General features: G+C 64.8%; 1 protein-coding gene across 1 annotated transcript; it reads left to right on the forward strand.

The window, feature by feature from the left end:
* Positions 1 to 1,387: 1,387 nt before the first annotated feature.
* On the forward strand, positions 1,388 to 10,392 carry PLK5 (polo like kinase 5 (inactive)). Its single transcript, XM_060629740.3, has 15 exons — positions 1,388 to 3,416; positions 4,049 to 4,162; positions 4,276 to 4,392; positions 5,057 to 5,186; positions 5,296 to 5,383; positions 5,469 to 5,564; positions 6,054 to 6,252; positions 6,338 to 6,464; positions 6,647 to 6,723; positions 6,876 to 6,960; positions 7,216 to 7,293; positions 7,989 to 8,145; positions 8,871 to 9,000; positions 9,079 to 9,189; positions 10,114 to 10,392. The coding sequence occupies exons 1-15, from the start codon at positions 3,300 to 3,302 to the stop codon at positions 10,297 to 10,299; spliced, it is 1,812 nt and encodes a 603-aa protein (XP_060485723.3). The 5' UTR covers positions 1,388 to 3,299; the 3' UTR covers positions 10,300 to 10,392.
* The last annotated feature ends 2,136 nt before the right edge of the window (positions 10,393 to 12,528 follow it).

Genomic DNA, 12,528 nt, shown 5'->3' on the forward strand with positions numbered 1-12,528 from the left:
GCTGCTGGGAGAAGACTCAGGACTGGGGGGCATCATGAGCACAAAGCACGGCGTATGCAAAGGCCCTGAGGTTGGGATGCGCTTGGTATGGGGTCTTGGGCCAACAGGGAGCCCAGGGGGTTGATACTCCCTCGTCTTCCTCTCGGGTAGATAGTCCTGAGGAATGTCCTACCCAGTTCCTCAGGGGCCCACAGGGGCCCGCCCTGCGCCATCCTCCCGGCCCCTCACTCCTGCTCTCCGGACCAACCCGCTGCACCAAACCCTTGCTTCAGGCTCCGTGCCAGCGATGCACATGAGGCTGGGAGAGGCAAGGACAAAGTCGGGTCCTGGGGTGGGGGGGCCGAGTCTTGCCTCCCCCACGGTCCGGGCCAGTGCGGCGACAGCGTGCTGCCCAGGTCGGGCCGTCCCTGGGGACTGCAAGGGGGGGGGGGGTGCGTGCTCACAGGACAGGCACGGAGTCCGCGGCCTTTCAAAGGCCGGGAAGGGACCCGAGCCTCACGCTCCCCCCGCCTCGGGCACCTTCCAGAGCTGACTGTGCCACGTTTCACCCCGTGCCCAGTCCCTTGAGCCTCCCTCGGGCGCCTCACCGCTGGGGGCCGTCTCCGCGGCCGCCCCCTCCACCCACCGCAGGTGCCCTGTGCGGTGCTGTCCCTGCACTTCTCCGGGGAAATGTGCTGAGTCCGGGGAGTTATCTCAGGTCAGCGAAGGAACAGACGGGAGGGAAAGCAGGCCTGCGGCCCGGAGCGCGGCGGCTCCCGGGCGGGGGCGGCCAGGCCGGGTGCCCGCCCGTGACCACCTCAGCCTCCGGCGCCTGGGCAGGGGTCGGCGTGGGGGGGCAGCCGCCCCTCTGCAATCCGCAGTCCTCTGCCTGGCGAGCTGCCTCGTGCGCTCATCTGTAAAAGCGGGTGTTGGGGAGGCCCTGATGCCGTCCTCGCTCTGTGGGAGCATGGCGGGGGTGGGGGGGGTCGAACGTGGCGTGGCCTTACCGTCTCAACCACCTTCCAGTGACAGTGGCACCGAGCACACTCCACACCATCGTGCAGCCGCCCCCACCATCCGTCTCTAGAACTTTCCATCTCCGCAAACCCAGACCCTGTCCCCATGAAGCACGACTCCCCGCCCCCTGCCATCCACTCTGTCTCTGCGGACGGGACTCCTCTAGGGGGTCACGCGGGACGCGTCCTTCTGTGCCCGGCTCCTGTCACTGCGCAGCGTCCTCCGGTCCGTCCACACGGTGGCAGGCGGCAGGACGCCCTCACTTTCCGAGTCTGGACGAGACTCCGGCGTGTGGAAGGACGCGCTGTGTTTATCCGTTCTATGCCAGCGGACGCTCAGTGTGTGTGCATCTTTTGTCTGCTGTGAATTACGCCGCGTGGACGTTTATGTGCTTTGTTTTATTGTAATGTCTCTTCATTTCGGAGTGGCGGGGGAGAGGGTCGCTGCTGAGGGGAGGCGGAGCATGGGAGGTTCCCTCCCCGCCGCCCCCCACCCCCCGGCCCCGTGGTGGACGCTCAGCCAGGAAGACGGGGGTCCGGAGGGCCCAGCCACCTGCCCCCTCAGAGCTCCCAGGGCCACCGGGGCAGGAGCGTAGGGGGATGGTGCGGGGTGCGGACAGGGCTCTGGACTCCAGTCATCCTGGCTTGCGTATGCCCTCCTGAGTCTCAGTTTTCTGACCTGTAATATGGGGCTAAGAAGAGCCTGTACCCCAGGATGGGCTTACACACATTTGCCTCTGGAAGCCCCCCTGACCCCCCACCCCCGCCGTGGTGCAGCCTGGGTGATCTCCTGGCGGTCAGTCTAGGAGGACCAGGCGTGTCTGACTTGGGCATTCGGAGCCCAGGGCGGGTTCTGCAGGCTGATAAGTAGGCGCTTAACAAATACCTGAATTAACACCCAGATGGCGGTGTGCTACCGAGACAGAACAGATTTCAGGGTGACAGCGACATGATGGCCCAGGCCCATGGCCCCCCAGCCACCCACCTTCTGTCACGCTACACTTGGCTCCCATCGGCAGGAAACTTAGGCTCCCTGGATGCAGCCACCTGGCCCCCCCGGTGGTGGCCCGAAACCCTTGCCTGGCACGGAGGCCGGTCCCCCCACAAAAGCACCCGAGTCTTGCTCTGTCCTATGCACTGGGGCCCCCCGAGGGTCCCTCGTGCCTTCGTTATCCCCGTTTGACACCCCGGGTGGACATGTGACAACTCAGAAGGTGTATCCTGTCCCTGGCATCGTGACCGGGCCACATTCCGAAATCTGGTCTCTGGAAAATTCCAAGGCCTGATTCCAGCCACAGGGAGCCCTGCTAACCCCTCCCCATTCGTTGTGTTATGTAACACTTGGGGATTAGTACTGTGGCATCCAGAGGCGGCCGCCTGGACTCAAACCCAGGACTGTCCCTTCCTGGCTGTGTAAGCAAAGCAACGACATCCCCAGGCCTCAGTGTGCTCACCTGTAAAATGGGAACAGGGCCGGTTCCCGTGTCCCAGGACTTACGTAAGAGTGACACAAAAGAACACAAGGAAAGAGTCTGAGCTGTGGCTCGGAGATGTCCCCGCCGGTTCCCAGGAGGGTCCCAGACGGCCCACTAGCCCTTTCACCTGTCTCCCCTTGGCCGCCCATGCCGGGAGTCACAAACCCTTGTCTGCTCTTGGGTCCCCAGATTCTGTTCCTCCTCGCTGCCTAGCGCCCTGAATATATGGTACCCCTAACCCCCAGCGGGGCCCCTCCTGGGTCCCTGCCCCAGGCCCCACTCCCTTTCCAACCAACTCCAGCCCCAGAGATACTGGTTTTCTTTCTCCTCCTCTGAATCCTGCCACGGCTCCCAGTGCCACGAGAGCCCCGTCAAGCCCTCGCTTCCAGTCGCCTCTCCCTGGAAAGGCCTCCGAGAGGAGACGATCTCTCTGACCTCAGTTTCCTGCTCAGGGCAATGGGCACGTTAACACTTCACAGCCTGGAGGGAGGCGCAGGCTTGGAACAGCAGCGAGCCGGCTGATCGCACCGGATTGGCGCAGGGCTGTCGCGCCGGGCGCGAGCTCCTGTCTCATCCCCGAAACTCCCTCCAGCCCGGTGTCCCCGTGCGCCCCCGCCCCCCCGCCCCCCCCCCCCCCCCCCCGGCTCACCGCGCACACCTGCCCCCGCCCGCGCCTGGCCACGCCCCGAGCGTCGGGCCACGCCCCCTCCCCGCCCCCTCAGCCAATAAGACGCGCCCCAGCGGCGCGCGGCCCCGGGAGCAGCCGCGCGGTGGTCCCGCTGAGGCTGCGCCAGTGCCCGCGCCGAGCGCCCGCCAGGCTCCCGGCGGGATGGAACCCGGGCCGCGGCGGCGGCGGCGGCGGCACAGTTGCCGCCCGCCGGTCTCCGTCTTCCTGCGCGACCCGAACTCCGGGCGCGTCTACAGGCGCGGAAAGCTGATCGGCAAGGTGCGGCCCCCCCCCCCCCCCCCCCGGCACCACGAGTGCGCGGCGAGGGTCCGGGGCCGCGCGGGGGTCCCGGCGGGGCGGGGAGGGGTGTGCGCGCGCGATCGCGAGCCCCGGCGAGCCCCCGGGTTTTCCTCCTGCGTGTGTCGTGTGTCCGCGCGAGTTTGGGGTCTGGCGTTGGGCTTGCGCGGGTTGCGCGGCCGCGTCTGTGGCGTAGCCCCTGCACCGCGTGCGCTGTGGCGGGAACCGCTCTTTGGCGTCCTGTGCGGTGCCCGTGGGTCGGCCGTCTGTCCGGGGCTGTGGGTGAGCGCTCGAGTGTTACCGGGCTCCGTGCCTCCGCAAGAACTCTGTCGTGTTGTCTCCAGGCGCGCGTCTGAATGTGCTTCCGCGTCTGCGTGTGTCCATATGCTATATTGTGGTCCGCTGGCTGGGTGTTTCCAGATCTGGATACGTCTGGGGACGCGTGCCTGCGCTTTCCTGCATGCTCGGGGGGTTGCCTGTGCGGGTCTGAGGGTGTGAGCTGTGTGTCCGTGCGTCTCCTGTTGTCTGTGTGTCTGTGCACGTGAGGAGGCCTGGTCACCTGTCCGCACACCTGCGCACACTTGGCGGCTGAGCCGGGCACCTCTCCGCCGCAGGGTGCCTTCAGCCGCTGCTACAAGCTGATGGACATGTCCACCAGTGCGGTGTTTGCCCTCAAGGTGGTGCCTCGCGGTGGGGGCGGGGCCGGGCGGCTCCGCACCCGGGGGAAGGTAGGCCCAGCCCTTCCCTCGCAGGGGGGCGCCAGACAGGTTCCTGCCCTTGGGGGTGAGGGTGTACGCCCCTGGGCCCGAGTACTAGGGGTCAGGTGGGGCCACGCCTGCAGGTGGAACGTGAGATCGCCCTGCACAGCCGCCTGCGACACCGAAACATTGTAGCCTTCCACGGACACTTTGCTGACCGCGACCACGTGTACATGGTGCTGGAGTACTGCAGCCGCCAGGTGCCCCGGGGCGGGTGGAGAGGGAGCCTGCACCGCGCCCCGCCCCCCCCCATGTTTGTAGTGCTCCCCTCGCCCACCTGTGTGTCTCTGTACTTACCTGTCTCTGCTGTGTCTGCACCAGACGCGTCTGTGCTCATCCATTATGCACCGGTGCCCACCTGGGCTCGGGTGACTCACTTCTGCACACCAGGACTCACTTGTGTCCACTTGTGCCCGTTTATTCATCTGGCCCATCTCTTCATCTGTGGCCATGTAGGACCACCTTAACTCGATCCAGCCCCCCTGAGCACAGCTGTGCCCGCCTGTGTCTATCCTGTGCCCACCTGTGCCCCCCTGTGCTCACCTGTGCCTACCTGTGCACACCTTTGCTCACCTGTGCTCTCCTGTGCTCACCTGTGCCCTCCTGTGCTCACCTGTGCCCACCCGTGCCCTCCTGTGCTCACCTGTGAGTACCTGTGTCCTCCTGTGCTCACCTGTGCCTACCTGTGCCCACCTGTGCCCACCTATGCCCTCCTGTGTCCTCCTGTGCTCACCTGTGCCCACCTGTGCTCACCTTTGCTCACCTGTGCCCTCCTGTGCTCACCCGTGCCTACCTGTGCCCACCTGTGCCCTCCTGTGCCACCTGTGCATCCTCCATGCCACTGCTGCCTGCGGTCACCTGCAGTCACTGGCCCACGTTCTGGAGGCGCGGCAGACCCTGACGGAGCCCGAGGTGCGCTACTACCTGCGGGGCCTGGTCAGCGGCCTGTGCTACCTGCACCAGCGGCGCATTGTGCACCGCGACCTGAAGCCCAGTGAGTGGGGGGAGGGGCGCGGGGGGGGAGTGGCTTCCGCCCTCATAGCCCTCATACCCCGTTGCCCCCGCCCCCCCACCCCCCCACCCTCCCCCACCACCCCCGGCAGGTAACTTCTTCCTGAACAAGAACATGGTGCTAAAGATTGGAGACCTGGGGCTGGCTGCCAGGGTGGGGCCGGGGGGCCGCTGCCACAGGTACACGGAGGGCTCGAGGGCGCGGGCGGGGCCGGCCTGGCACGCGGGCCCCAGCGTTCCCGAGCCCGCCGTCATCCCCTCCCAGAGTGCTCTGCGGGACCCCAAACTTCCTGGCCCCGGAGGTCATCTCCAGGAGTGGACACTCCTGCCAGTCAGACATCTGGGCTCTCGGCTGCATCATGTGAGTGGGTCCCGGGGAGCCCCGGGCCTGGGGAAGAGGGCAGGGGCAGGCGAGGACAGGTGTGAGTATGTAGGGGGGAGGGTGAATGGGGACAGGCAGGCGTGAGCGTGCCTGGGACACGTGTGGACAGGCGTGGGCGGGCGCGGGGCCGGTGGGAGCCGTGCGGGTGTGCATAGGGCACGTGGGAGGGAACACGGGTTCGAGCCGGCACGGAGGTGTGGACGGGCGTGTGCCGGTGCACACGGGCAGATGCGGGTAGGTCCGCGGTCGTGAGGTACCGGGAGTGGAACCCGCGCAGGCAGGCGTGCAGACAGACGTTGGCGTCAGCCGAGTGGACGGGACCGGCCAGGTGGGAGCGGGTGTGGGGCAGGTGCGGGAAAGCGGACGCGAAGCCTGTCCGGAGCAGGGGGGTGTGGGTAGGGGCACGCCACGCCTGGGCACCCAGGCCCCTGCCCCACCCTCCACCCCTACCCCCCGCCCCCGGGGCAGGTACACGGCGCTGACCGGGGCCCCTCCCTTCACGGCGGCTCCCCTGTCGGAGATGTACCAGAACATCAGAGCCGGCCGCTACCCCGAGCCTGCCCACCTGTCCCCCAACGCGCGCCGCCTCATCGCCCGCCTGCTGGCGCCCGACCCCGCGGAGCGGCCCAGCCTGGACCGCCTGTTGCGGGATGACTTCTTCACACAGGTGCGTGGGGTCCAGCGGGGTGGCGAGGCCCCGGGGGGCCGGGCAGCCCGCGCCCGGTGCTCACCCCCGGTGCCCGCCTCCAAAGGGCTTCACCCCGGACCGGCTGCCGGCCCGCTCCTGCCACAGCCCACCCATCTTTACCATGCCCCAGCCTCTGCGCAGGCTCGTCCGGAAGGTGGGCCAGCTGCTGCTGGCCCAGTGCCGACCCCCCTGTGAGTACCGCACCCGCCCCCTCCCCTGCTCCCGGCCGCCTGCACCCGCCCCCGCCTGGCCGTGGGTCCTTTCCACTCCTCCGCACCTTCCCATCTGTGGCAGAGGCGGATGTGGGTGGCGGATACCCCCCTGCTGCCCGGGGGCCGGGCTGTGCCCCCCCAAACTCCTTGCGCTCCCCCAGGCCCCTGCACTCCTAACGAGGCCTCGGATTCAGGAGGAGGTGGTTCAGATCGTGACTCCACGGAGCCGGGCGGTGAGGTGAGGGCTCGGGGCAGCGCGCACGTGGAGGCGTGTGGGACGCATTCTTACGGGGGGAGGGGCTTCAGAGCCACGAGGCTGGAGCCCTCCCCCACCTCAGGGCCCTCCTGGGGGCCCAGGGCCTCCCCTCACCCCTGCTGCTTCCTCCCCAGGCCTCCCTGTTGGACAGAGAGGCTCCCCGCTCTGCAGTCCCCATCTACCTGCTCACCCACGGGACCCTCCGGAGTGACCCAGCCGGTGAGCAGACACTCCATCCTAGGCGGGGCTGCTGGTGGGGAGTGAGGGTAGAGAGGTGGGGGGAGGTGACTGGGCCTTGCCAGGGTCACGGCCCCTCTCTTGGCCTCACCTTTCCCACCTGTAAAATGGGAACGATGTTCAGAATCATTCTGGGTTCAATGAGAGTTGGGGGCGGGGCTGGTGGGAGGGGCCCTCGTGGTGGGGGGCCAGGCCTGTCCTCCCTCCACGCCCCCCCACATAGATCTGTCTCCCCAGGACCCAAGGGGAGCCAGAGGCAGGAGGTAGAGGCGGCCATCAGGAGCTTGCTGCTCTGCCTGGATCCCAGCCTCCCAGGTAGGAGCCCAGCCGACTCACCCGGGCCACCTGCCTCTTCACATCCAAAGACAAGCGCCTTGTTCTGTCCAGGGTCCTGCCGGTATTTCTGGGGCTCTGCTGCGGGGACCGAGCTGAGAGAGGCTTCAGAGCACAGTGATGCCCACCCCGTGCACTCCCCACCTCGACCCCCACCAGCACCCACCGCGTCCTGCCCCTCCTTGGTCACTGTCCTCGGAGCTTTTTCTTTCCCGTAGGGTTCTGCTTAGTCTTCGGTCTCACGCCCTCTTCCTCGCCCTCCTCCTCGAGGCTGTAGCACAGAAGGACCCTAGACTTTAAGGCTCTTCCATCGGTGGAGCCAACTCGTGTTCAAATGTCTTCAGTAAACAGTGGAAGATGATTTGAGATTTTCAGCGAAGGCAGCCCGGAGAGCGCCCAGTGCGGCTCAGCCGGCTTCCCGGGGCCGCTGGATTTCCCGTGTTCTCACTAATGCCTTTTTTCTCCCAGGATCCCATCCAGGATTCCATAAGCCACTGAGCAGTTTGTGTTTAACACGATTTTTGTTTTTAATGAAATAAAGGAAAGCCTGTAGTGTCTGTGTGCCCCAGCCCCGTCCTCCCCCGCCCTGCACTTTCCTCTACGCGTCCCGCGCCTCCCCCGCTCCCCCACCAGGCCCTGCTGAGACCCCCTTGCTCAGCTCCCTTCTTTGCACCCAGCCCCACAGGACCCCCCGGGAGGGCAGCAGCCGGTCCTCTGGGCCCCCGCGTGGGTGGATTATTCCAGCAAGTATGGCTTCGGCTATCAGCTGTCGGATGGGGGCAGCGGTGTCCTGCTTCGGGACGGCACGCACATGGCCCTGCGCCCCCCGGGGGAGTAAGTTTTGGGGCTCCTGTGCCCCCCATCTTTCCTTAATCATTCTGCAAGTATTTATTAAAATAGGGCCTGCTCTGCGCATCTGTAAGCCCTTCCTGCCTGACCACTTTGCAGGGGGTGGGGGTGGAGGTGACCCTCTACAACCTGGTTGTGGAGGGGCTTTCTGAAGAAGTGACATTCAGGCGAGACCTGAAAGATGGGAAGGAGCCTGTCAGGAACAGCATTGAGGCACGGGGAACAGCATGTGCAAAGCTCCTGACATGGGTCCCAGCGCAGTGGGTTTGAGGAAAAGTGAGATGGGGGGACAGGGAGGCTGTGAAGTCAGTGACCTTCAAGCCGTGGTTGGAACAGGTCACGTTTGACATGACCTTCATGGCAGGAGTGACATAGACTCAGCAGGGAGACAGTTGGACTGGTCAGGTAGGGACAGGCCGTGGCGGGGTGGGGGGTGGGAGGGGAGGGCAGGAAGGTGGGAGCAGCCCTGAGGCAGGATGGGAAGATGGCAGAGGGGTGGGTTTGGGGGCGGGTCAGGATCTCAGTGGGGATGTGCTGGGTCCACGGCTCCTGCGAGTGGCCAGGGCTGCAGGTGTGGCTAGAGGGGCCGTGAGGAGCTGGTCTCCAGATCCCCATCCCAGGGGGTGTGGCTGGTGGGAAGGTGTCCTCGGGCGTCGGGTGCCCAGGATCGAGGCTGTGGCAGCCAGCACCGCCCTGTACCCCCTCTCCAGCCGGGTCTGCTACGCGTCCGCGCGGGGGAAGCTGGACATGTTCGCCCCGAGGGACGCGCCCAGCCCGCTGGGCGCCAAGCTGGCCGTCCTCCGGCTCTTGGCCCGATACATGCAGCAGCGGCGGCGGGAGGTAAGGGCCGGACGGGGCGGGGCCGGGCCGCTGGGGACACGGCCAGCCCGAGGCCCGCAAGGCTGGGTCTGTCCGCAGGAGGAGGGCCGGCCCGCGCCCACCCCCCCGGCGGCCCCCGGCCACTGCCTGCTGCGCTTCCTCATGTCGGACCGGGCTTTGCTGCTGCTTTTCAGCGATGGGACACTGCAGGTGAGTGTGCAGGGTGGCCCTCGTCCTCGGTGGCCTCCGCGGGGCAGCCCCGGGGCCCCTGGGCCATCAGGCACTGTTGGGGGCGCGGCCGGGGGCAGCGGGGCACGTTGACCTCTACAAACACCGCGAAACCGAACACGTGTGTCCGTGCCGGGGCAGCGTGATTCGGGGTCATCTCCACGGGTGACGTTCGCAGCTGCCAGAACGTCATCTCCCCGGAAAGTCATTTCTAGACTGAGGCTTTCCCGAGCGGTCACAGTGACGTCAGTCTGACACATCCTAGCCAGCCCCCAGTCCGACGGCCCGGGCAGTGCTTTCGTTGTTATTATTTTTTTAATTTTTTAAGGTTTTATTATATTTTTGACGGACAGAACATGAGCAGGGGAGGGGCAGAGAGAGAGAGAGAGACACAGACTCTGAAGCAGCTCCAGGCTCCGAGCTGTCCGCACAGAGCCCGACGCGGGGCTCGAACCCGCGAACCGCGGGATCGTGACCTGAGCCGAAGTCGGACGCTCAACCGACTGAGCCCCCCATGCACCCCTGCTTTCCTTGTTATTTGTAAAAATTATGATTTTATTTTCCAGGAACCCCTCCCTGCCTGTTCAGACTAGAGGGGCTAGCACGCTCGCACTGACCCAGGCGGGGCCGCAGCTGGGGAGGCCAGTTCACCCGGGTCACGGGCTTAAGAGCGGGAGTCTCACTGGGTGGCCGTGGGAAGGGGAGTCCCCGTCTGAGTCTTGTTGTCCCGTCGGTGCAGCAGGGCCCCCGGGCTTGCTCCCTGAGCTCCTGGAGGGGGGGTGGGGGGCGGCCGCTGAGACCCAGGCAGGAGGCTCTCAGCCTCCTTCCACCTGCCCTGTTCATGCCAGGGCAGGGGGTAGGCCCGGGGGGCCCTCTCTCCTGACCTCGCTCCTCTCCCCTTGGCAGGTGAGCTGCCTCGGAGACCAGGCTCACCTGGTCCTGAGCGGCCAGGGCCGGGAGCTGCGGCTCACGGTCCGGGAACGCGGCCAGCGCAGCACCACGCACCCCCTGGGCGCCCTGCAGAGCCCCAGCTGCGCCCCGGCCACCCGGCAGCGCCTTCTCTACGCTCTTCACATGCTGCAGAGCGTCTAGTGCCAGGGCCCCGGCTCCGTTCAGGCTCTGGTTCCCCAGAGGGGTGTCCCTGGGGACAGCATGGCGGTGGGGGGGGCTCGGGGGGCTTGCTTTGTGTCATGACTGTTCAACCCAGACTTTTGTGCGGCTTTGTCCTTTCTTTCATTAAAGAAAACTTGACTCCCTAGCCTGCCGTCCGCCTCTCTGGTGGCGTTAGACGCCTCGTGGCCTGTAAGCAGAGGGGACATTTAGATCAGCCTGCCCTGAGCTCACTCCTCTTCCTGGCACAGATCTCCGCCAACACAGAAACTCACACCAGAGCGGCTGTGCCGTGACCCCAGAGCTGAAGCGTGTGACCTTTGCTCAGTGGCCGGGCAGGGAAGTCGGTGGCCTGTGCTCTGCAGGGAAGGCGTCTTGTGACAGCCAGGGGACATGTGCTCCCAGGGCTGGCCGACGACTGGGAGCTACACGCAGCCTATTCTCACAGAGACACGAATTCCGGAAAGGACCGGCCGGCCAGCAAACAGCCCAGGGACAGCTGAGATTTTGAGACTGGAGGCTTGGGGAGGCCGGCTGCTCCCTGATGCCGACTGCTGGGAGACTTTTCTTGTTTTTTTTAAACTTTGTATTTATTTTTGAGAGAGTGCGAGCAGGGAAGGGGCAGAGAGAGAGGGGGACACAAAATCTGAAGCAGGCTCCAGGCTCCCAGCTGTCAGCACGGAGCCCCACATGGGGCTCGAACCCACAAACCGTGAGGTCATGACCTGAGCCGAAGTCATACACTTAACCCACTGAGCCACCCAGGCGCCCCATATCATTTTTAAAAATGCCCTCAGCCTTTAGAGAGTCCTTGGTGGGGGTGGTCCTGCCCCCAGGGGGTGGGGCCAGGGTGCGGCTCCGTCCCCAGGGTACCCGGATGCCCCTAAGTCCCCAGTGCCGGGGAGAGACCCTGCTTTAGAGAAACTGAAGTATTCACAGGCCTGATGCTTAATTTTATTGGAGTCAGGGAAGCAAACAGTGAAGATGAAAAGCAACATTGTGGGGGAGGGGTGGCTTCCGGTGCCCATGCAGCACCCCGCCCACCGCCATCGCTGTCATTGTCCCTCGGCTGGCGCCCACGTCATGTCATACCCGTCAGGAGAGAGGACAGGGGGTTGGGGGGTGCCTCCCAGGCAGATTGCAGCCCCGCTCAGGACCCCCTGCGCTGCGGGCGCCCTTGGGACCAGAGCGGCCCCCGGGCACCCTGCAAGCTGTCCCTGCTGAGCCACTTACTGTCGATTCCAAAAGTGTAACGTGGATGCCATCTACTTGTGACAAGTTGCAAACTGGCAGAGCGGCCGCCTTCCTGGGGAGGTCGCGGGGGCACCGGCACTCAGGTTTCCCCAGCGAAGAAGGAAACCATCAATGCGCCCTTGCCTTTTCCCTCAACCATGTGCCTGGATGCATTTCTGCGCCTGCGTGTGAAGGCCCGCCTCCCGCCCGCTGCCAGTGCAAGGGAGGGAGGAGGGAAAGCTGGCCTTGGTGTGGCCTGACGTGGGAGGAGAAACTCTCGTGCACAAGAGGGGCGGGAGCTGAACAGCCCTGGGAGAACCTGGGAGGAAGGGGCTGTGGGTGGGACAGGAACTGGCAGAAGGGAGACAGAAAACACTGGATATATACATCCTGCTGTTTTTGCCCTATTAGTAGTAGTATGGACATAAAATTTACATAACATGCAATTAACCATTTTTAAAAAAGTTTTCATGTTTCTTTTTGAGAGAGAGTGTGTGTGTGAGCAGGGGAGGGGCTGAGAGAGAGGGAGACACAGAATCGGAAGCAGGCTCCAGGCTCGGAGCCGTCAGCACAGAGTCCGACGCGGGGCTCGAACCCTCACACCGTGAGATCATGGCCTGAGCTGAAGTCGGGCGCTCAACCGACTGACCCACCCATACCATTTTATTTATTTTTTGTATTTTTTCCCCAGCCCGTTAACCATTTTAAAGTGCGTAACTCAGGGCCACCCGCGTGGCTCAGTCGGCTGTCTGACTCTAGACTTCAGCTCAGGTCGTGATCTCGTGGTTCTTGAGATCAAGCCCCATGTGGCCGGGCTTTGTGCTGACAGTGGGGAGCCTGCTTGGGATTCTCTCTGTTTCTCTCTCTTAAAATAAAATAAATAATAAACTTAAAGTGTAGAACTCAGTGGCATTGATGCATTCATAATGTTATGCAACCACCACTTCCATCTAGTTCCAGAACATTCCATGAGCACAA

The sequence above is a fragment of the Panthera onca genome, chromosome A2, assembly GCF_046562875.1.
Source record: "Panthera onca isolate mPanOnc1 chromosome A2, mPanOnc1 haplotype 2, whole genome shotgun sequence".
Lineage (NCBI taxonomy): Eukaryota > Metazoa > Chordata > Mammalia > Carnivora > Felidae > Panthera > Panthera onca.